Source organism: Natator depressus, chromosome 6 (genome assembly GCF_965152275.1).
Source record: "Natator depressus isolate rNatDep1 chromosome 6, rNatDep2.hap1, whole genome shotgun sequence".
NCBI lineage: Eukaryota > Metazoa > Chordata > Testudines > Cheloniidae > Natator > Natator depressus.
Window position 1 is genome coordinate 114,903,799 of NC_134239.1, and position 25,118 is coordinate 114,928,916.

At 44.4% G+C, this 25,118-nt stretch overlaps 1 protein-coding gene and 1 pseudogene across 1 annotated transcript in view; one reads left to right on the top strand and one right to left on the bottom strand.

The window, feature by feature from the left end:
• Positions 1-19,616, bottom strand: part of JAG2 (jagged canonical Notch ligand 2) — a 95,037-nt gene extending 75,421 nt beyond the window's left edge. Inside the window, 3 exon segments of the mRNA XM_074956355.1 lie at positions 18,166-18,486; positions 19,242-19,340; positions 19,343-19,616. Of these exon segments, the coding sequence (XP_074812456.1) occupies positions 18,166-18,486; positions 19,242-19,340; positions 19,343-19,402 (480 nt within the window). The 5' untranslated portion in view covers positions 19,403-19,616.
• On the top strand, positions 2,558-2,984 carry LOC141990205 (small ribosomal subunit protein uS8-like; annotated as a pseudogene).
• Positions 19,617-25,118: the final 5,502 nt, after the last annotated feature.

Sequence of the window (25,118 nt, forward strand, 5' to 3'; positions counted from 1 at the left end):
GATACTTGATTTTGCAGAATAGCAAGCTTTTGAAGATCTTACTTAGGACGGAAGAACCCAATGCACAGCTACAGACTAGGGACCGAATGGCTAGGCAGCAGTTCTGCGGAAAAGGACCTAGGGGTTACAGTGGACAAGAAGCTGGATATGAGTCAGCAGTGTGCCCTTGTTGCCAAGAAGGCCAATGGCATTTTGGGATGTATAAGTAGGGGCATAGCGAGCAGATCGAGTGATGTGATCGTTCCCCTCTATTCGACACTGGTGAGGCCTCATCTGGAGTACTGTGTCCAGTTTTGGGCCCCACACTACAAGAAGGATGTGGATAAATTGGAGAGAGTCCAGCGAAGGGCAACAAAAATGATTAGGGGTCTAGAGCACATGACTTATGAAGAGAGGCTGAGGGAGCTGGGATTGTTTAGTCTGCGGAAGAGAAGAATGAGGGGGGATTTGATAGCTGCTTTCAACTACCTGAAAGGGGGTTCCAAAGAGGATGGCTCTAGACTGTTCTCAATGGTAGCAGATGACAGAACCAGGAGTAATGGTCTCAAGTTGCAATGGGGGAGGTTTAGATTGGATATTAGGAAAAACTTTTTCACTAAGAGGGTGGTGAAACACTGGAATGCGTTACCTAGGGAGGTGGTAGAATCTCCTTCCTTAGAGGTTTTTAAGGTCAGGCTTGACAAAGCCCTGGCTGGGATGATTTAATTGGGGATTGGTCCTGCTTTGAGCAGGGGGTTGGACTAGATGACCTCCTTAGGTCCCTTCCAACCCTGATATTCTATGATTCTATGATCTTATTTGTGACCATTACAATCCATGATACTTTGGCTGGTAGTTCTCATGAGGGGCAGCAGGATCTAGTGGTTAAAGCACAGGGATTTGAGTTCAGAGAGCCAGTTTCTCTTCCAAAAAACTTTGCCACCAATTTATGTAGCCTTGGGCAAGTCACTTAGCACCCCATTTTCCTCTCTGTAATAAAAGAATAATATGGCCTTACTTCATAGCACATCTGTGCAGTGTGAAGTATAAAGTTTTGAAAGCCTCAAACAAAAAGGCACTATATAAATATGGTGCTAGTTCTCGGGATATTCACGACTGATTCACCTTGTTACCCCCCTGCCTCCAGTGAGACTAGCCTATGCTTAACTGGATGCCAGCTCCCTGACACCTCCAGCCTGCTAGTCACCCAAATAATCCCCTCTGGGCGATACCTGCCCTTACTTTGCCTCACAGATTAACAATAGGTACACCTCAGACCCCAGAACCCTTTGCAGCATTCTCTTGAAGTAGACAGCCCCTTATTCACTGAACACTTACCAGGTCTGCTGCCCCCAATGGGACCAGCATACATGCCTTCTTGATTAATTCAATTTAGGATCAGCTCCTTGTACAACCACCACAGCATTGAGATATTTATCGTGAAAACTAAGTTTATCATCAAAGATCAGGATTCAAGAGAATGAGTGAAGATAATGGAAATACATGCTTTCTAGAGACTAAACTTAACCTCCTATCTAGAGCAGTCTTATCTCACCCATAGCCTTGGTTGGAAACACTGCAGAAGGCGGATTGTGATCCTATTTTGTACGTAAATATGCAGTCCATTTACTTCTTAGGTACAGGATAACAGGGTGCTTTACTTGTCCCCCAATTATAGTCCAATAAACCTTTGAAGTGCACCCTCAGATAAGGCTTTCTTCCCCCTGCCGTTCTTTTCTTCCTTTTAAGTCTCAATCATTCATCTGCATTTAGCTCAGACTGATGATTGAGAGTGAGACAATACTCACTTTACATTGCAACAGATGGATAAACATCTCTGCTCTGACAGGAAACCAGTTTTTCACCTCTGCTGGGGATTAACACCTGATACAAAGTATAAGTAAGTAAATTTTTTTATAAATATATAGTGACAAAGTTCCTCCTCCACCTTGGTGGGTTTTGCGCTTATTGGAGGATTTGCTCGCCTCGGAGATTCACGGCAGCCCTCAGTTTGGCCGTTTTTGTGAACCCACAGTCCAGGTCAACTTCTCCTGTGTCTGATCACGAGTTGGGAGGTTTGGGGGGGGGGGGGGGGGGAACCCGGGCCCGTCCTCTACTCAGGGTTTCAGCCCAGGGCCCTGTGGAATGCAGCTGTCTACAGTGCCTGCTGGAGCAGCAGTATGACAGCTACAACTCCCTGGGCTACTTCCCCATGGCCTCCTCCCAACACCTTCTTTATCCTTACCATAGGAGCTTCCTCCTGGTGTCTGATAATGCTTGTACACCTCAGTCCTCCAACACTCCACGTTCTCACTCTCAGCTCCTAGTGCCTCTTGCTCCCAGCTCCTCACACGTGCACCACAAACTGAAGTGTGCTCTTTTTTAAGCCCAGATGCCCTGATTAGCCTACCTTAATTGATTCTAACAGCTTCTTGATTGGCTGCAGGTGTTCTAATCAGCTTGTCTGTCTTAATTGTCTCCCGAAGGTTCCTGATTGTTCTGGAACCTTCCCTGTTACCTGACCCAGGGAAAAGGGACCTACTTAACCTGGGGCTAATATATCTGCCTTCTATCACTCTTGCGCATGAATGTTCTGGCCGATGCCCTTAACAGCATCAACGATGCAGAGAAACATGGAAAACATCAAGTTCTCATTATACTGTGCTCTAAAATTATCATCCGGTTTTTAATCGTGATGATGAAGCATGGTTACATTGATGAATTTGAGATCACTGACGACACAGAGCTGGGAAAATTCTTGTTAATCTCACAGGCAGACTGAACAAGTGTGGTGTGATCAGTCCCAGATTTGATGTTCAGTTGAAGGACCTGGACAAGTGGCAGAACAACCTTTTGCCTTCATGTCAGTTTGGGTACATAGTGCTGACAATTTCCGCTGGCATCATGGACCATGAGGAAGCAAGGCGAAAACACAGAGGCAAAATCCTGGGATTCTTTTTCTAAAACTTGTAAAAACAGGCATGCTAATAAATTGTTCAAATGGAAAAAAAAATCTCTCCTGTAGCCATCTGGCCCGACCCTGTCACAATATATATTATAAAATGTACTTACAGTTTGTGTGTACACACACACACACACACACACACACACAACCCCACCCACCCCTCCTTACATAATAGCAGTACATAATATTTATGACAATATTCCTAACCAGTGACTTACCTGTTTTCCTTTCAGAGTAGCCATGTTAGTCTATCAGCAAAAACAATGAGGAGTCCTTGTGACACCTTAGAGACTAACACATTTATTTGGGCATAAGCTTTTGTGGGCTAAAACCCACTTCATCAGATGCATGGAGTGGAACATACAGTAGGGAGGTATAAATACACAGCATATGAAAAGAGGAGTCTGAACCAGGATGTAACATACCAGTCTCAGGAAATGCTTGTAAACTCTATGCACCCCCTCTAAGGTTGCAAATTTTGGCTGGACATATTCCTGGAGGTTTCATCACATGACAATCTTTAATTAAATATTAATATATTTAATTCCTGGAGTCTCCAGGATAATTCTGGAGGGTTGGCAACCCTAACCCACTCTGTGCCCTTTTTCCAGCTGGCATTAAGAGGTTCTTGGATCACAAGTGTAAATTATTCTCCACCCCCGTGGACTTTACAGCTGCACAAGGCTAAAAGATCTCACCTGCCTATTCCGCCCCACCACGACATTTTTCTTAAATGATGGTTTGTAATACAAGCTATTAGAAGACTTTAGAAATAATGTTACTGTACCAAAATTCATTATGTAGTCAGTGTGAATTTCATATTGCAAAAGCTGTTCATTGCTTGTTTGACAAGGAATACACATGTATAGCTTTCTAACAAACTGTACTTTTGATCTTTAATATTTGCATCTTCCTTTCAAGTTAAAAGGTAATGCTGTGGAAGCACTATGGGCTGTCAAAAGGACCTTAGTTAGTTAGTTTCTGGAGATTTGAATAACCAAATACAGTAAAACCTCAATGTTACAAACACCTCAGGAATGGAGGTTGTGTGTAACTCTGAAATGTTCGTAACTGAACAAAACGTTATGGCTGTTCTTTGACTTAATACAGCTTTGAAACTTTACTATGTGGAAGAAAATGCTGCTTGTAACCATCTTAATTTAAATAAAACAAGCACAGAAAGTTTCCCTACCTTGTCAAATTTTTAAACTTTTTTTTTTTTAGTAGTTTATGTTTAATACTGTACTATACTGTATTTGCCTCCCCCCCTCTGCCCTTCTGCCAGATTGCATACTTTCAGTTCCAAATGAGGTGTGTGGTTGATCAGTCAGTTCATACCTCTAATGCAGATCCATAAAGCCTCACTTACATGATTCCTTTACATATGTAGTGTTCATATACAACAGTTAAAAATCCAAAAGGACTAAGACTATATGAGCAAAAACACTATAGATTGAAATCCCAGCAAGACAAAGCTCACCATTCAAACTGCAATTAATTCTTAACACTTCCACTGTACAAAATTATTTCGAGAATGTGGGGCAGATTTTAATCAGATATTATTTAAAAAATTAAGATAGACTGGTTTGCTCTGCACAAGTAATAGAAGAAGATAACCTTGCCCAGAAAAAGGCACTAGTAGTCCAATGAAGTACACAAGCAATAGTTACCCAAGAAGATTAGTGAAGAGATGAGTCAAAACAAGCAGACACTGAGGGGCAAGAAATAGAAGTTTCACATTTATCTAGCTTTAACCTAAGGTAGGACTCTGGAACAATGTCCAGTCTCTTAACGCAAAAAGTATGCTAGAAACTATAGCAGCAGAGATGACTATTCAGGAGGGATAAAAGGTAAGAGGAAGATCCCCTTTGTAAAAAAAAGGTACATGAATGCTAAATACAGTATAGTCTAAAGAATAATACAGGGAATAAAAAAAAAAAAAAAAAAAAAAAGACAAAAACACACCAGAAAAGATGTGCAACAAAGGAAATTTTAAAAAAATATATGCACTTTAAAACTTAAGAAACAGTTTACTTAATACTCCAGTCTTCCCCCAGGTTTAAAAAAAAAAAAGAGTTACTTTAGAGAGCAAGGACCTGTGCATCTGTCCAAGGGCCATATAATTGGTTATTCAAGAACTATTAGTCTGTTTCTTAGCAACCTCTGTAAGCTCTAATCAAGTAAGGCCAAGATTGTCATTTATCCTTGAAATGCCATGCCCCTTTCATCTAATAGAGGATTCTAACTGCTATTAGGCAACAAATAATAGTTTTAGCCATGGATAATATCCATGCTCATTACACATTTCAGCTGAGAATTCTTTCTAATACCAGAGATCAGGAAAGCTCTTCACTATATGCCTTTTGCTTTATTTCATTTAGCTAACAACTAAAATGCTGACTGCTGAAATAATCCATTTTCTTCCCCTCAATTTGTTTAGATGAGCTGCCAAGCTAAAACCAATGAAACTAGGGGATAAGTGTTTGTAGTTGGATCCTTTGGGAAGAAAGGCACTATATAATCAGAGTAATTAGTCATTGAAACAATTTACCAGTGTCATGGTGGATTCTCCATCACTGACAATTTTTAAATCAAGACTGGATGTTGTTTCTATAAAATATGCTCTACGAATTATTTTTGGGGAAGTTCTATGGCCTATACTATAGAGGAGGTCAGACTAGATGATCACATTGGTCCATTCCAGTCAGACTCTATAAAGAGATAAAAGAGCCTGGTTCACAAAACAAGATTTTTGTAACAGTGAATGTCTTCAGTATGACTTTATAGAAGAAAAAGCATCTTTATACCACAAGCAGCAGTACGGACATGTTTCCAAGCAAACTATAGGACTTAAAGATGAAATTTCATGAGCCCCCCCCCCAAGAGTATTTAAGCCCCCAAAACTTGTGAGATGGGTAAGAGGATTATTTTTTCTACCATAAAATGCAGCCTTTTCAATGTGGAACACAGCTGGCAGAGCAACGCTATGGCAAGAGTTGAGACCAAATAGTATATTGTATCCAATTAAAAAGCGCACAGTTAACTTAGATAGAACGAATGAAATTATCGAAGTAGGAATTTGGATATATGCCACTGAGGACTGAACTGACTCATGAACACGGTCTCACTGGATTTCCGATGGCCTCTATTCTAAAATTCACCCAAGAATGTTCCATATGACATTTTGTTATGAGTTGATCCCTACTAAATTAAAAGCAAAAATCGAAATGATTTAGATACCTCCTAGCCAGAAGTGAATGGTGGTACCAGCAGCAAGGTCCAGGGCAACTCACTGGTAAGAGGCTTAGCACCCTGACACACCTCCACTGAAAGGGGCAGGATGGTAGGATTCCTGAATAGGTGCTCTCTCTGTCCCCTATTCAGCAGCTCCATCTTTTGGATGATCCTCTGCTAAGTTTTGATACATTTGAAGCACCACCCTTGCCCCTCCCCCCCCCATCCCTTCCCTGGAAAAAATATTTCCTCTTTCAACCTGCCCCTAGGAGCTCCCTGGCTGCTGTAAGTAAACCAACAGGGTGGGGAAAGAAGAAGAAAACAGCAGAAAGTACGTTTTTCTTCAACTACTGTACCACATCTCCAACCACAATTTTTTATACCCCCTCCCCCACCATGGAGTAGCACCATTGCTTGCTTCTGCCAAGGACTTTTCAATCAGCGTCTACACGAAGTTGACAAAAGAGCATTAGTTTTATACCACTGATGGGGGGGGGGGGGCGCACGCGGAGGAGACATGCTTGTGGCAGGGCAGGGGAAAGAGAAATTTATGCGCACAAGAGCATCTACAACTGCCTGCAGACCAAAGGATAGTGCTGCATCTATTCACAATTACTTTTTTAAAATAAAGTTGGTTGAGGTAAAACTACAACGTGCCCTGTCTACACTTAATTTTTATAACCTTTTAGTGATCTCCTTGTAAACATACTTTTCTTGCTGTAGACATAGCCAGAGTGGCTTCACACTTCATAATAGGGTCAAACTGCTCAAGACAGTATTATAAGTGGAAAGGATACAGAGCTTCTACTATAAATTGTGACGGACAAGAACCTCCTTCCCCACCCTTTACCCCTAGATTTATTTTGTTTAATATATACGTGATTCTTTGATTGAAGATGGACTAGATATTAGAATAATGGATTATTGCATATGTCCTGTGTACTGCAACAAGAGTGTAATGATCTCATTGATGCATAGCCTGGAGTGCCTTGTGAAAGAAATTCTGATTGCCAGGTATCAGTCCATTTCCGATCTACAATACTAAAGCCTGCACAGTCTGAATTAAGCTTCAGTATCCTTAAAGAAGAGAACTTTAGTAAAACACTGGTGTGTCAAAGAAGTTTTAAAATGTTAGAATTAAATAAGCTTTCAGAGGCACAGATATAGAATCACAGAAATGCAAGACTGGAAGGGACCATCTAGTCCAGCCCCCTGCACTAAGGCAGGACTAAGTTTAAACGGTCCTTATATTACTACTATCTGAAGAGTTATTCATATGCCTTTAAGAGTACTTTGAAGGAAGAAAGGTTAAGAAAGTATAACACAACAGGTGGCAGGCCACTAATCTCTCTGCAATGCAAGATATTTTTACAAGAAATTCTAGGTTCAGTTACAACAATGTCTGAAATATGCAGAGGACATCAAGGGTTCTCTTTTCACTGAAATTTAGAAGACAGGACTTTTCTATAGTTACATGAAAAGTATCTCTTCATAGTTTCTGCTCTGGGCAAGCTGCAATATTAATTATTGTCACACACAGCATGCCCAGAGTGCTTTTTGTGTGTGTGTGGGGGGGGGGGGGGTAAGTGGCACCTGCAACTACCATTGACATCAAGTGGAGAAGTCCATACTCGGCACACCTGAAAATCAGAGCCTAGATCACAGTTTCTCAAATACAGCCACCATATTTCCCCTACAGCCACAGCAGTTTCCTGGGCAATTGGGGGGGGGGGGCGGGAATAGCATCAGCCCCTCTCCTTCCTCCTGCATGTGGCTCCTGCATGCGCTACCTCTCCGGAGGCAGAGGTGGGACACACAACGCTTAAGGAGCAAGGTGAGGAGAGGGTGAGGAGGTGAGCAGTGAGGTGAGCAGCTGGCGGGGGTGGGGTGAGGAGAGGAGGCGAGTGGTTGTGGGGGAGAGGAGACAAGGCAAGTGGCAGGCATGGAGGGGAGCCCAGCGGGGGAGTAAGGAAGTGAGCAGCAAGCCAGCAGCAGGGTGAGGAGGCAGCGAGGGGCGAGCGCATATGTACCAGGTGGAGCCCCTGACTCCACCCCTTTACCCCCGCCCCCCCCCCCCCCCCAGCAGCCAGAGCCCCAAGACCCAGTGTCCTCCCTGCAGCTGAAGCCACAAGCCCCCCTGCCTGGAAAAGCCCCAAGTGTCCCCCCTCGGCCAGAGGAGCCGCGGGCTGGCTGAAGCCCCAAGACACCCCCCCCACACACACACAAATCTGGCCCAAGTCCAGAGCACCCCACCCCCCCTTGTCCAGAGGAATTCTGGACAGACCAAAGCCCCAAACGAGCCCTGGGCCAGCCACAGCCATGCCTCCCCTCCCCAGACCCAAGCCACCCAGATTTCTTTTTAATTATTATTTGCACTTCTATTATGTCAAAGCATTTTTAAATTTACTTCAGAGTTGTTGTACAGACAACCACTTTCAACAAAAAAGCAAAAGAAATTAAAAAAAAGACAAAGTGCTTTCCACGTTCTTATTTGTGTTTCTATTCTGTTAGGTCCAGTAAAGAATAGAGAACTGCACGTTATTTTTTATTATTGCAAAAACAAAAGAACAAAAACCCACCCAAAATCTTACATAAATCCAAATCATTGTAATGTATTTATGTATGTGCATATTACTTTAACAACTTTCGGAAAAAAATAAATAATTTTAGGAAAAGTGTCAGTGTGTTGGTGGCTGCACTATGAGGCCACCACAAATTTGTTGTGAGAACCCCCTGGCCTACACCATTACTATATTATCGACAGTGAACATGCAAGATTTAACTCAAAAGCTCTCTGATCTAATATTGAAGGGATACTGTTTACATACTGAAATAGTCCCTCATTCTTTCACATACAAAATCCCAAGAAGAGTTAGATCTGTGAAGACAAGTACTAAGCAGCTGGAAATTTATCCAAACTCACTTACCCACTAAGCCATAGGGAACAGAGAGCAAGATTTTCTTGTACACCCCAGTCTTCTATGTATTCATAAATGCACAGCAGAGAATCTGCAGGGGATGATTTCTGGTGCACATCCATACGTTATGATTATCTGGAAGTGTCATTTTGGGCTATTAGCATTGAGCATGTCCTTTTAGAGTCATAAGAGAAAACTGACTGTGATAGTTATTACAACACTGCTAGAATGTTCTCAAATTGCCTACCCAAAGTGCCATAAAAAGGCACTAATTAAGAGTAAATATTTCATTTGAAAGATGATTAAACTAGGGGCTTACCTACATAAACACTTATTTTGTGGCAAATTGGGGTGCAAATCTACCCCACATTAAGTGTCCATGTGAATGTTGCTGCTGTACACTAAAAATTCCTTACTGCACTTTGATCTATCCTGCTTTGAAACAGTAGATTGATGCACACTAGGGAACTTTTAGTGAGGGGCAGTAGTGTCCACATAGACACTACATGCACGACAGGCTAGCCCAGAGTAGATTTACATCTCAACTTGCCACAAACTGAGTGTTCATATTGGTAAGTCCCAAGAGTTTATAGCAGGGGTGGCTAAGCCAGGGTGGACAAAAAATCAATTGCACTTTTTTGATAAAAAGGTTTTTCCCCTCAAAAAGCAATCTAAAGATAGTTTTAATTAAGATACATTATAGCTCAAAGATCTCATCATGGAATAGGGATTATACATTCTAATTCTAAGTAGGAGACAATATATTCATGTAATGCTTAAGAAAAGTTTTGTAAATGAGTTCCAACAGTTCATGGATTAGGGATGCAATCTTATGGGGTTCCAGGGGCTTCTGTATAGATTATTTAGGTTAATCTTTCTATCTACTCAATGGGACTCAGTGCTCAGTCTAGAAGATACCATCAGAAATGCTTAGTTTTGCAGTTCTCAAACTGTGGATTTGTCTCCAGAGGTAACATGCTTGTTGACAGCAAAAATGCTTTTAAATAAACAAAAAAAACAAACAAACAAACATACAGCAGTGAGAAATAACAGACCTCAACCCTATTGTCCTTCTGCAAATTTGTGTACACAGAGTCAATCCTTGCCTCTCTCTAAAAGTGCAAAGTTTCAAAAAGTTCAATGAATAGAAGATTGTTGGGGCAGAATAGATCTGGACAAGGAGAAGAAGTCTGGAGATAAATGTGAGAAGGGAAGGACAGGCAGTAAAAACAAAAGTGAAACTGTTTGAGCAGCATATTCCAGAAGTCTGCAGGTCTTTCCGAGCAGAGCCTTCATTGATTTGAGATCTACCATACCATTCTCTCACTAGAAGGGACACCTATAATGGCAGCAGGCCGTAAAAGAGACCCAGTTTGGGAATATTTTAATAAAGTTCCTCTACCTGTGGGTAAAACAGGCATACATGCAAAATGCAAACAGTGCAACAAAGAAATGCAAGGCCTAGTTGCCTGAATGAAACAACATCATGAGAAGTGTTCCTTCTCAGGAGGAACCTCCTTTGAAGATGATGAAAGGAACATGTCTGAACATGCAGGAGCTTCTTGTTGGTTGTTACCAACCTGAATGCACTTTTATGTAGAAATCCATGATTAAATAGAGTTTTCCTGACTAGTAATTTAATTTACATCAAATCCACCCTGGGCCAAACCATGGCTTGCAAGCTGCATGCAGCTCTTTTACAGTTAAAGTGCAGCTTGCAGAGCCCCTCATGCTCCCCCACCCTCCATGTACCAGACTGGGAAGGAGAGTTGGGGACCTCTACCTTGCAGTGGGGTGGTGGTGTAGGGGCTTCTGCCTAGCAGGGAGCGGAGTCTCAGGGCTTTAGCAGGAGTGGGGCTGAAGCCCCAATTCTGGCAGGCACCTCCCGCGAGACTGAAGCCCCGAGCCTCGGCAGATGTGCCCTGGCTCTCGAACTTCTGAAGACTGTCATATGTGGCTTGGAGGGTCAGTAATTTTGGCCATCCCTGGTTTATAGGGAAACTTTGTATTATCAGCACAGACTTCCAATAAAAAAAACTGCAGTCAAGTTGCATAGATATTTTATGTTCTTAACTAATATGTAGCTACCATCTACTTCATTTTTCATATTAATTTCCCATTATACTGGCCTAATTCATATAATGTGCTTATACTGCACCCATCCCCAAGTTTGTTAGATCGTATGTTCACTTTCTCGCCTTCCCCTCACCCACTCTATTCTATATCAAGTTTTGTTGTTTTAAAAACTATAGTGTCAATGGAGTTAAGGGACAGCTTGTCAAAAGTAGGAAGTTTTACGTTTCATTCTAAGGCATTTAGTTTGCATCAACTTGGGCTGGTCCCAAGGAAGACTGAAAAATGACATGACCTTGAATTTGATCCAGTAATCAATGGGAATCCAGCGAAGAAAGCATTGCTGATCAGAGATCCCAAGTGCCTTGCATTATGGTAATCGATGCCTGAGTGACAAAAGAATGGCTCACTGAAGCCAGACCCAGAGCTGAGAAGATGGGGAGGCATTTTCCAACCAAAGCTATTTGGGTGTCCAAAGGCAGCGAGGAGTCAAGACCACAGGCCTTCCAATATCTAATTCTGCCCTTGCTACAACCATGCAGCTCTCAGATTTTGAATTAGGGGAGTCTACATGAGCTAGCTGTGTGTGCAGCATTATGCTGAAGTAAACAACATCTAAAGAACAGGTTTAAATTATATATTAAAGGCATAGTGTCAAGTGGATCTTAGATCTACTTGTGCAGCCAAGTTATTATTTCAACAGCTTCGCTTAGGATATATTCTACACTCTAGCTTATGCTTTAGATCAAGTTTGAACAATTCCAGACATCTGGATTAGACCGATCACCCTAGTATCTGTGTACAGCATACAAGACTTACAATTTAAAAACCACTTTCATACATAAGATCCAATACCTGAAAGTTCCCCTTAGTCCTACAAAACTTCAACTGAGAAGGATACTTACAGGCTAGATAAGAAGAGCTGAAACATTTATGGAAATCCTGGACACATTCCAAAAGTGTAGGGAACACTAATCTTCTGGCAAGTTCCTGGCGGTAACAAGTTACTAGAAAAAAGCCTAACCACTCAGGACTCATTCTTGGTTAGTTACCTTGAGTTTCCAGATAAACAGGTTCTGTGACACAAGGAGAAGGAAGGTGGTAGCAAGATCTTTTAGGATTTTGGAGACAGAATCACTTTAAATTTTACCTAGAGAATTTGACAGCCTGTGTGGAACACTGGTGTAACATGCTCTTACCTGACCATCACATTCAAGGGTCTGAAAAAAAATGGGGGTGCAGCTACTGTTTTTCTATTCTCTCTGCTCAAAACTTTCAACTTCAAGACCTGTCAGTACAATACACCTGCATGTTTAACTCAACTGTATGGCCAGATAAGAGTACCAATATTTTTGGTGCCTGGTGCAGAAAAGTGAAACATTTTTGCCGTGGAATTCACCATCTCGTGGCATGATGGAGAGGTGCCAGATTGCACGGCTACAGAAGACCAGAGGCAATGGAGCCTTGAATGCAACAGTTCACACCTTTTAAGGCTATTGTTTCAGCGAGGAATCACTCCAGTGGTTTACACTTTCAAGGTTCTCTGCTACCAAATGGGCTAAAGTACTATTTCATGAACGGAGGACAGAGGAATGGTGGTAGCAATCCCAAAACCATTTTGTTGCAAACCACAGGTGGAGAAGCCCTGGTCAACATTCTAGGATATCACTCAGCCCTCTGATAGGTCAAGATGGGATTTAGTATGTTAAGGAATAGCACTTTTTTTTTTGCGCAATAGCCAACAAGATATTTGCAAAACATTGGCATACACGCCCATCTTCTTGGCAGAGACCTTACAGATACAGCTTGACTCCCAGAGGAGCTGACCTCTTACAGAGCAGACAGGCCCCTAACAGGTGGAGGGGGGCAGAGAGAAGACAAACCCTCTTTTTCATTTGGCAAAGCAAGAACCTAGCCTTGGATAATTAGATACACAATCATTACCAAAATACCTAGTATCTTCCAACTAAGATTCTTAGGAGCTCCTTACAAAAACTAAGCCTTACAGATGCGACGGAGAGTCAGTATTAAGTGACCCAACTCCCAATCTTTTGCTCTAACAATTAGTCAACACTCCACCATTTAAACAGGCTGTGCTGGGATAGCCCCATCTATATAAAATACACTTTTCAATGTTTCTCTCCTGATCAAGGTACAGAACCAATTTTTAAAGTTAATGGAAGCCTAAGCATTTTGTGGAAATGCAGGACTGATTATTATAGTCCTGCATCTCCACAAGATGTTTGATAGCCCAAGCTAAAGAGATACTATTGCAGAAAGTCTGAAAACTACCTTATCACTTATTTGTTACATGTCACTTACCAGTTGCCATGGCAAACTTATTCCAGAATCAGTCCATCAATTTAGGAAGAGCCTGTTCTGAAGCAAGAGATTAGACTCTACTATAAATGTAAAGTGTCTCATGATCTCTTGATGCAGACAGTTCCCAGTAATGCAAGTTAATGCAATATTGGGCAAAGAACCTACCACTTTAAAAGTTTGTGGAATGTGAGCTTTTAATATAAAAATCTGGTAGAGCTGAAAGTCTGCATACAGAAGCATCCCAATTGCATTCAAGATACAACAGTTTTGATGGTCAACAAGCCTTGCAATGAAGTCAGTTTTCAGTAGTATTTTAGTCAGATGTTGAAACTTCTATACTTAGAACACAGAGTAAGATGAAAGTGGTTTAGAAGAAGCAATTATTGCCATCTATGCAGTTTATATTTATGAATCTTTCATATTTCAGTTATAACATTTTATGTAGTTCTCAACTTGAGAAGTACTTTTATTTTAACTAAGTTAAATTTGTTTATTGATAATCTTTTACATGTTAAGCTTCTCAAATTTTAGAGCAGGAGGGAGGGGAGAGTTGAGGTAGGTGGGTGGGTGGGTGAAGGCAGCCGTATTGTTCTAGCTGTTCCTCAACTTCTCCCACTGCCAAAATTTCTGCAGAAGACATATCCCAAGGTAGCAATTTTAAGACCTTCTCTTGAAAATAGTTTTTTTTTTTTAATTAAACCTTTCTAGTCTGATTTAACAGGAAACAGGGAATGAGCAACAACTGACACTTCTATCTCCTTGTAGGCATCATTGAACTCAGGTGTTTCAGCTTTATAGAACAGAGTTGTCATACCTCAGACTACTCTAAAGAAGACTGCCTTTTTAAAAGAGACTTGAAATATGCAAGTCTAATTGACTTGCAAGTCTAATTGAAAAGTAGTATGTTTTATCGTAATAAAGCATCTTAACAGCTGAAAAGGGTGTTTCTACTAACACTGTAATAAACAGCTCACTTACAGCTATTGTTAATTTGTGATATTAAGAGATTACACAGAGGGAAGAATACTGGAGACAAGTTTTCTTCTGTATTCAATTGGTTCTAGTCAATACTAGAAAGTTAAAAACAGTCTCCTTAAGTAGGCAATCAAGCCTTCAATTAGCGGCCAGTAAGAAGTCCACATACACCAATTTTTGTTTTCATTAAGTGATATTTTTTTCCTGGTTTATACAAGAAGTTTTAGACTTCAAGTCCCTTGGTGACCATAGATGCCAAACCAAATGCATTTTATGCAAGTTAAGGATATTTTTTCTTGCCTCTTTAGTGGCATCTCCTCCAACTTGATCAGTAAGTGACATTACTCATTACTGGTGTGCTTATGTGCACACTGATGTGCACAAAACTAGCCCCATGACAAGAGTACAGCAAGTGAGTGGTATGCCAATATGGAGCGTTTACACAAAGTGATCTGTTTTGAAAATGGTAGTTTTAAGGATTTGATATTTGAGTCATTCAAGAAGTTGACTTTAGGACTATTCACCAATGAACACAATTCAGCTCCAAAAACATTTGTTAAGCTACCTTTTTCTAGTATTTATGTTACAATAAAAAGGTCTTACATGAACTGGGAAGTCTTTCAATTTACTCTTGTTCATCATAGGTCTTATTGTATAATTTATCACGGAAGTCTGGAATTCCCAAGATCTTCCCCTTAAAGCTTGACCCTCATGATGAGGCTACAACATACCAGTTTAAATGCAGCATATAAAGCAGCTTGGGTAGTTTTTAAAGCTGTAGTGCAGCTAGTCTACAGTTATTTTTAGAGTTACGGGTGGGCAGGGAGAGGACTTTATTGCTTCCAAACTCAAAATGCAAGCCACCCACCAAACTGCATTTTGTAACTGGTTGCACTGTTTAAATAAATTACAGGTTGCTTTGCAACAGCTGCAAAGCCACACTGGAAATGAAACACCAAGTGTTTCAGCTTCAATGCTTCCATAAAGTGGTGTGGGTAGTGGTGTAGAGGATTTGAGGGTTGACAGATATTTCTTGGGTGCTGGAAGTACTGTAAGTTTGCCTGAAGTAGAAAGGCCTGTTAAACTTTAGGACTTATTCAATATACAGGAACATAGTAGATGGCAGCTGCAAGATAGGAATGTTTATTCTGACAGAAAACATTGAGGGTCGATTGAGCTCAGAAACCTGTATTATGAGGACTACCCAATTCTCTGCCAAATTTCAAGAAGCAGTACTAGAAACTGGCACAATAAAATAATGACCTAACTTACCTCTACTTCCTCATGCACATCAAGTATAAAATGTTTTCAGATGCTAATGTTGCTCACTTAGCTTACTCAAAGTCAAGTCTATAATTTCACCTCACCTGTATTTAACAAATGACTTTAAGAGAGAAAAATCTTTATTTAATCCTTGATCACATTTCAGCTAGCTGTTCAGTTGTCCCATGTATCACATTTATATAGTATTCACCATATTCCATCAGCAGGGAGCCTTATAATTCAATAGAGGACTAGGAAAGAGTTAAGTGTTGTCTTGGACATTAGAAGCTAAGCCACTTTGTACACAGAGATCAACATGTAAGAGCTTGTATCCATTCCAAAGTTCTTCATATGGATTTAAACAGCAAAAAGTTAAAATATCTTTCTAATCTGAAGCATCCCCTCTCCCTCCTATACTACAAAAAGCCTGTTTTAAAACTGACCAGCTCCCCCATTAGTGGGAAATGTTCAGAGGCAGAGAGTCTTCAATAGTACTGAGAATTCAAATGTTGTGGGATTTCTTTCTTTAGCACGGCCAGTCTTTAACCTGAGCTTCACCATTTAACATTTACCAAGGACTGCTGATTTCTAGAAGTAAGAGGTTTCAGAGTAACAGCCGTGTTAGTCTGTATTCGCAAAAAGAAAAGGAGTACTTGTGGCACCTTAGAGACTAACCAATTTATTTGAGCATAAGCTTTCGTGAGCTACAGCTCACTTCATCGGATGCTCAAATAAATTGGTTAGTCTCTAAGAAGTAAGAGGAAGATCTTTGCACAGCCCAAGGCAAGCGGGATCCAGTCATTTGTTGTTCACAACGTGCTCGGCCCAAGAGCTGCCATAGCCGGGGTTCACCCTCCATTGTCAGGCTCCCGTCCTAACTCGGACACTCTGCCATGACGAGTCCCCACTCCCCTGGGCTACAGCCACTAGCCAACCCCACCCCGACGGCCCCGGGCAGCTGCAGAGCGGTGCCTGCAGGATCACACCTGCCCGGCGCGGGGAGGCTGGAGTTGGCTGCCGGCTCGCAGCCTCTCCCGAGCTCACCCCGCTACGTGACACCGACCCCTCGCTCCCCTCCCCCACACCAGGGAGGCGGCTCTCCGGCTGCCAGGGCGGCCAAACTCACGGGCCTCCTTGGATTTCGCGCCCCCCTCAGCGGCAGTCAGCGCCACGCTTGGCTGCTGCGGCCCCACACCCCTGGGCAGGGCGCCACCAGCAGCCCCGAAACCGAGGGCAGCCCCCAGGCCGGGGGAGGGGCGGGCGGCGTGACCGTCCCCAATTCACCGCCCTGCCTCAGGCCAGGGCGATGGGGGGCCCCCGCCCCCAGGGGACGGTTCCCAGCCTCCGCTGGGTGGGGCAGGGCTCCTGGCCTCTAGGCGCTGCGTACCCCACACGCCTCCCAGCCTCGGCCCCTCCCACCTCCTCCAACGGCCGCCCGCCCGCCAGCCACTTCCTCCCGCCCCCGGGGCCGGTCTAGTTCCAGAAGCCGAGCAGCTCGCGCCCTTCGCGAGCCGCCGCACGCGCTCTCCACTCACTCCCCATAGTCTGGGGCCAGTGCAGCGGCCGCCGCCTCGCTTCCCCACGCCCCAGGCTCACCGTGCTGTAGGCGCCCCCTGCCGGCAGGCTCCTTTCAATGCATGCCCCATTTAACTGCAAGCAGGCAGCACCTTGCGCCACAAACAGGGGAGGCTCCAAGTCTGTGCAAAGCTGCAGGACCTGGAGCCAAAAAACAACGTATCTCCTTCCATGCAGAGGCAAATGCGTTTTGCACAGGCTTAGTGCCTACACCTGGTAAAGCAGGAACTGTCACGCAACTGATTCCCCAGTTGCTTCTGCAGGACTGAAACGCCCTTATGTAGTTACTTCTGGGATTAGTCTTCGTTGTATGTTTAATTTATTATTACACTGCAGCCAGTGCGGTGCTTTATATCTATTACTGCCACAAATATTCCGAGTCACTAGGCTGCAGCCTGTTGCAAGCGTTTCTTGAATGCCTCTCTGTCACACAAGGGAGTTAATACAGCTCCCCTAGCCCTAGAGATCCCGATCTGCAAGACAAATGAAATTGTTGCTGGTGAAAAGGGGAAACCCCAGCTTTGCAAATGTACATTCAAACAGCAAGCGTTAATATTAACCTGGTAACCATCACCTTCCATACCATCTCTAACCTCCACAAGCAAAGAGCAAACACTACCTTCAGTAGTCTACTAGAAGGATTGCAGCGCGGGATGGAAGGAAAAAGGCAACTCAAATTAGAAAGTGGAGCAACGAGCAAAAGGAGGTCATAACTATTCAGCCATCCATTTGCAACCATCGGGGGGAAAAAAAACCCTATTTCTTAGTTTATTCCTTCCAGCCTATTCAATGCACAAAGAAAAAGGATTTTGCTTTGAGGAAATTAAAAGGTTATAGAAAAAGGGATGAGAGTCAACCTACCGGCCATGCAAACTGAAAAGGTATAACAATCCTGCCCACGTCATGATTTTTGCCCTGATAATATTTGTTGCTGTTCAAATAAAAAGTATTTCCACCGAGAACTGGGGTAGATCCGGATCCGTAGTTGCAAGGTCCAATGGGAGTGATCTTGGCCTGATATTCCTTTAAACAAACTTTCACATAAGTATCACATTCATCCCGGGTACAGTTCAGGTTCTGGGGACTTTTCATGCCATCACAACATTCCCCATTCAACAATTCTCCGTTTACATTCTTCACCGAGTTAAGCTGCAGCTCGAAATAGCCAGTGGATTGGGACACCTAAAAATAAAAATCAAAAGGGAGTCAACCTCATTACTATAGCGTCTTGGGAAAGTGCATGGAAGTTTGCAATCAGCCAATACAAGGTTTCCTCCCAAGCCTTCCAGTAAAGCGTTTTGCTATTAAAATTCTATTTACTATAAAATAATACAACTAGAACTGCAGAGATGTTAGTACAGCAATAAAAAAGCTGCACTAGGTAACTGTACTGCAGAAGTACTGTACATAAATATGCCACTGTAAGTGATATAAACATTTTAAAATCCCTCAAGGCTGAATAAATTATCGAGAGAGGTATGAAGAGACGTAGTATACAGAAGTGAGCACCCAACTCCTGAAATACAACAGTAATTATGATCTCTGCAAATGCAACCTTCGTTTAAAATAAATGGGCGTGAAGAAAATGTAGCTGCAAATTCTATGTTCTTCTAACACGGCATATTGATTTCCTCCCCCCTCCTTTAAACCCACGGATCCAATGCCATGAACAGGAGACTGATTGAAAGGCTACAGAGACAGAAAGAAGCCATGGCAACCCCCACAATGAGATCAGGGCTTTAGGTCTAGGAGCCATGCCCCAAAAGGGGCAATGCTAAAAAGACAGTTACCCCTGGCTACGAAATTAAATGCACTCCCCCCTCCTCCACCGCACCCCGTTTGGTGGGAGAGGTGTATCCCTTTCAGGGACGAAAGCCTTCTGCTCCAGCCCCCCCCAGGACATTTCCCCAGCACCCTGCAACCACCAATCTTCTTACCTGCACCCACAGAGTTAGGAACAGCACCAGGCTCAGCGCTGCTGTGCGGGGAGCCCAGTGCCGCCTGCTAGAACCCAGCATGCCTGCTGCTCCGAGCCGAGTGGTGCTTGATCAGAGACGGGCGAGGAAACCAGCCATGGACCGGCCGCTGCTCGGAGCATCGACAGCGAAGCTCTTTACATGCACACGGCGGAGGCTCCTCTGCTGCTCGGGAAGCTTTTCCCCAACGCCCCGAAAGGTGCAGGGCATGGGCTGTCAGCGCGGACCGCCGAGAGCTCCCGCAGTAGCAGCGCTGGTTCGCAGGCAGCTCGGCTCGCTCTCTGCGCGCCCGCACTGCACGAACACCCAACAAGTAGGTGCCAGAGTGACAGCTTCATTACCCATTAGTCACCGGCGCCTCAGCCTTCATATTAATGAGGGGGACGGGCCCAACCCAGGAGCGGGCGGGTGTGGCCATGCGGCGCTGCTCCTGCTCTTAAAGGGCTGGGGACGGAGGGGCGCGCCGGAGAGGGGCATGGCCCCGGGGGCGTGCGCGCTAAGCATAGCCCAGGGGTGCACGCCGACTGGCCGCAGGGATCGGGAGTGCGCGCCCCAGTACACCTCGTGTGTGCACAGGCAGCCACCTGCGCGCGGGGGGTGCCCTATCCACTGCGGCGTGGTCAGAGCTGCGTGCCCCGTGGATTGGGAGAGGCGCGTCATCCCTCGTTCAGCGGGTGTCTCTGGGGGTGGAAAACTTTACCAGACCTTAGCAAGCCCAGAGGAAACTGGGATGGGGGTGATAAGACAGCAGCGAGGGCGAATGCACCGGTTAGAAGCCCAGTCCTCTTCCCTTCCCTGGCCCCACCTGCTGCTGGGAAGGGGAAGGCTGGAGGAAGTTGGGGGGGGTGTCCCTTTTTTTCAGTCCACCTTTGTGTAATGAGACATGTGACGTTGCCCTCTGGCTGATGAGAAGGAAAATGGATTTTTCCCTGTCTTACCACCCAAGGGCCCCTGGCCGGGGAGAAGATGTCGATACTACTCCACTTCTGCCAAGTTTCCTGATAGCTGAGAGAAGGCCGGCTGCTTTGCCCCCCATCTACCAGCCTCCTGGCTGCTGAAAGGGGCGACTCCAATTTCTGCTCCTCCACAGCCTCCATTTTTGTGGTCGTCTCCTTTCTGAATGGCTAGAGTCCCGACTTCTGCTGTTGCCCACAGCTTTCCCAAGCAGCCGCCTCCGCAGAGCGAAATTGACAGGAATCTTGCCATTTTACTGCCCTCTACATGGTTCTGAACAGTACCGACCAAACTGAGCAGAGTTTTGTTAATTTCACTCTGCTTGAGAAATCTCAGAACAGCAGAAGCCGTAGAGTTGCCTGTGCAACCTTAATTTGCCCCCCTTTTGCCCAAACATTATGACACAGTCCTTAATTGCAGGATCACTTTTTCTTCAGGACCCCTGCTTTATTCTGCACATGCTACAGACCTATTCTGGGGATGAATCAGAGTGTTGGAGAGAAGGAGAGTGTTGTCTGTAAGATCCCTACTTCATTTGTTGCAGAAGTTGGAAGGTGTTTAGTGAATGAGTCAGAGGTTTGTAGGAAGAGAAAAGAGGGTCTCATTGTTAAAGCACTTGAATGCTGCCTTGGAGAACTGGATTCTGTTCCTGCCTGCACCACAGATTTCCTGTGCAATGCTAGGCAAGTCACTTCAACCATATTTCTCACAGGTAGTCACTAATTGTGTGTTCCTCATTTCCTGGGTGCCTGACTTGAAATGCTGGGGCCTGATTTGCAGAAGTGCTGAATACTCACAGCTGCACTGAAGTCAATAGGAGTTGTGCTTTAAACATATGAAATGTTATCAAATGCTATGTACTCTGAAAAATCAGGGCCTAGGCATCTCAAATTGGGCACCCAAAATGAGTGGCAACTTTTGATCTTTATATCTGTGCCTCAACTCCCAATCTGTAAAATAGTTTCTGTCCCAGTCCTGTCTCTTCCCTACTGCTAGCTCCTTATCCTAGTCCTATTCTCCCTGCCTACCCAATCATACCCTCCATGACTCAGGAGTCTCATCCCAGTTCCAGTTCCTTTACACCAGCCAGTCCCAGTTCCCCCACTCTCATCCCAATTCCTTGTCACCAGTCTCCTTGCCCATCCAGTCCTAGTTCTCCCCCTGCTGGGCTCCCCATCCAATCTCAACCTCTGTGGCTCCTTGTCCCAGTCTCTTTGTCCAGCCAGGCCCAATATGCGCCTCCCACAGCTCCTTCTCTGATTTCAGTGTTGTGCCCCTGTCACACCAACTGGCTTCCACTTCTTCCAGTTTCCCTCACTGATTCCCAGCCTCCCCACCCCCACTAGGTCCCACCCCCAGCCTCTCATTTCAATCTCCTTGCCCACCAGTCCCAATCTCCCTCCCCTTCAGCTCCTCGTCACAGTTTCTCTCCCTCCAGTCCCTGACTCCTTTTCCCAATCTGCTGCTTCCCCTCCATGCCCCCCAGTCTGGCTTTTGTCCCCTCCATATCTAATCAGAAGGCTTCCTTCTCCACAACACCTGGTTGTCAGCAGGGGTGTCATTGAGAGCACTGGCTCCCTGCTCAAAGTTCCAGTGTCTGGCCCCACCCCACCCCAGCTCAGAGCAGCAATTATAGAAAAATCTGGCTTCACCACTGTAGCCATAGGCAACATGCTCAGTTGCTCTGTTGGAATGGTGCAGGCACAGTCTGGTCAGCTCTAGCAGCTATGAGGGGATGGAGCAAGGAACCTTCAGAGATTTAACTGCTAGTAGGAAAGACATCTCTACTGAGTATTAGTGAACTGTGATTACTCATTGTTTTATAACCTGGCCAAATTTGGTCAGATTTTCATGAGGATGGCAAGAAGCACATCCCTGACACAAAGGCCACCCTCCCTAACACAAATGGTGCTTGATCAGAAAGCCCGGGAGCACTGTTCAAAGCCATTCAAAGAAAATGTCTCAAATTTTTTAAGATAGGCAAAACAATATATTTTTCCCTAGCCTCATTCTTAGAGCAGGTCGGTGTGGACAGCACTTAGGTCGCTGTAACTTGCGTCACTCAGAGATGTGTCTTTTTCACACCCTTGAGTGACGTAAGTTAGATTGACTTAAGCGGGAGCGTAGACCTGCCCTTAAAAACAGCTGGACCACTTTGGCTGAAATTTTCCAGAACAATTCAGCCTGAAGCAGATACCCAGCATAGAAAACGTCATCCAAAATGGTTAAAGTTTCACAAAGTTACAAGCAACTGAAAACAGGGTCTTATAATGGGAAGGGCTGGGCAACCTTAATAAAAGGGAGATGCTACTAGCCCAGCTTATAATATACAGAACAGATGACTAAGTGGTGTGATCCTGTCCTCCCCTAGAGCCTGGCTCAAGGAAGTGTAAGAGCCTGCTATAAGAATAGCACAGTAGAGGATTTCTCCTTTAGCTCCAGGGGCAGAGGTTTTGGTGCTAAAAATAGCAGGTTTGATTTCTTCTGACCACAGAGCTCCAGTGTGGTACCGATACATTATAGAAGACTGGCTCAACCTTTAGGCCCTAACATTTTCTGCCACTCCTCCTCACATTAACCTTCTATTACTGATGATCCAGTAAAGTGGACCATTGGGAACAAACAGCTCAGAAATCAAAGGGCTGTAGCACTCCCGCTGTGCTGAAAACCTCACAAAGCCAGCCCTCCTTTCTTTGCAGAGACCCAGCCTGACTCTTCATTCCCTCCAGCAGCCAGCCAGTGTACCACTTCTCCACTATTCATGGCCAGCACGCAGCTGCAGCTACATGACACAACAGCAGCTGCGATATGTGTGCCAGCTGGCCAGGCACTCACCAAAGTCCTCCTGCCCTCCCCATCTTCCTTTACTGCTTACCCACCGATAGGCCTGCTTCTCCTCCGCCACCCCTTTTCCCACTCACCACAGTCTGCTACAGGTACCCATTGCCCTGCTGTTCTGGACCCACCCAGCCACCCCCACAGCTATCATTACTCACCTGACTTGACTTCAGAAAGCATCCTTCAATCCCCCAGGTACTCCTGATTTTCTACTTTCCTCTCTAAATTAAAATAGCTCAGGCTTGAAGAGATGAATATTCATTTTCATTTATTCTCTCTGACACCGCCCCCCCAGTAGATGTCCCCAATCATAGCTGCATCCATATGTCTATTAGTTAAGATAGCCTTGGCACTTTCATCTAGGTGTGTGCTCAAATCTTCCTCCTCAAGACATATCACCAACTTTAGAAAGAGGCATAGGGTAATTTTCAGCAAAGGGGAGGTGGAGGAGGAACTGGCATGATATTTTAAGGTTACTACATCTCATTGCCGTGCAAAATCTTCACTAACTCCCATCCTCCCACCTCTTTCCCTTCCCAAGTTCCAAAAGGAAGGGGAAAGTGCTATTTAGCTTTAACCTCTTCTCTCTGGCTGCTGGGGAGAGGTACTAAGTACTGCTCTCTGGCTAGTGATGAGAGCATGGTAGCTGAGTATTGGTTATATTGAAATGGCGAGCAGCAAAAAAAAATTTTTTAGAATTTAGCTAGCAGGCCAGGCACAAAATGCTAAGTCCATTCTATTTGTATATATCATCATTACAAGTATCACAGGTCTACTTCAGCATTCTAAAGCCAGCATACGTGTGGAAAAAGAATACAAGAAAATATAGCACAAAGTGGAAAGATGGTGCAGTAGTTACAGCACTATCCTGGGACTCTGGAGATCCAGCCTCACTTCCTTGCTCTGTTACCCACTGCCTTGGGTAATTTGCTTCATCTTTCCACTTTGTGTGCCTCCATTCCCCATGGGTAACTATTATCAGTGATCAGATAGTCTGGTAAAAGGGCACATAACTATCTATGACACATCTAGGGGAGATGTGCAATGATATGACCCCATTTAAAAATTTCTTTCTCAACTATAACCATACTTCAGAAAGAACAGACAGAGATGAGCTTCCATTCGTCTTCTTTTCTGGTTATGTGTTTCTCCACAGTTTTAACTATTCCCTATTGCATCGCAGCCTGAATCACGTGTTCCTGATGGGTATTTTACTGTAGCTATTGAGCATGAACTTGCTTCAAACTTTATTTCCTCAGAGTGCCATAGGTTTTTACTTTCTTCTTCTACATGGAGGTATTTGTGTGTATAATGCTAGTTATTTGAGAAGGTGAAGGTAACGTTAGCATGCCATAGAGGTGCTGATGAAAATGTTTTTCATTTGTGAATTTAGTTCCTTAGAAATGTTCTATGTTACCACCCCTGGGCTCTGATGGTCGCTATTCACAGAACAAGTACAGCACAAGCAGCATCAGAGGAAGCTTCCTTCATGGCTCAAACAGTGTGCGTTAGACCTGGCCCAGAGAGACCACCTCTAAAGGTAGTGACAGTTTCTGTGATGCGGACTAGTGTCCCCTGAGAACTGTACTGAGATCACAAAATCCATGTAACAAAGGGTATCAGACAGCCCTGCGTAACAGCAGCGTCTACCCTCAAATGGGGACCAGAGCCCTGATCCTGCAGACTGCTTGAACAGGCACGTGGAGCAGTGTTTACAGTCCCAGACTAGATTTGAACCCAGAACCCAAAGGTGAAAGGGTGCACAGCTCTGCCGAGTGTAACACACCTCACATTATACATACCCCTGCAACCCAGCCTCACTGTCACCTAATCCCACCTCCAATCCTGACTGTCATGCATCTGGCTAGGCTACAGAGAAGCAGCAGCAGGTGTTTTGCTCACAGTTGCTCCACGTGGTCAGGGACGGCTGTCCTGCCTGCTGAGCAGGCGGCCCCTTCTGTCTCCCAGCTTGCTACTCCCCCTGCTGGATCCCAGTGAGGAAACAACAGGGACTTCCTTTGGGGGCCTAGGTTACCCCCATCACCA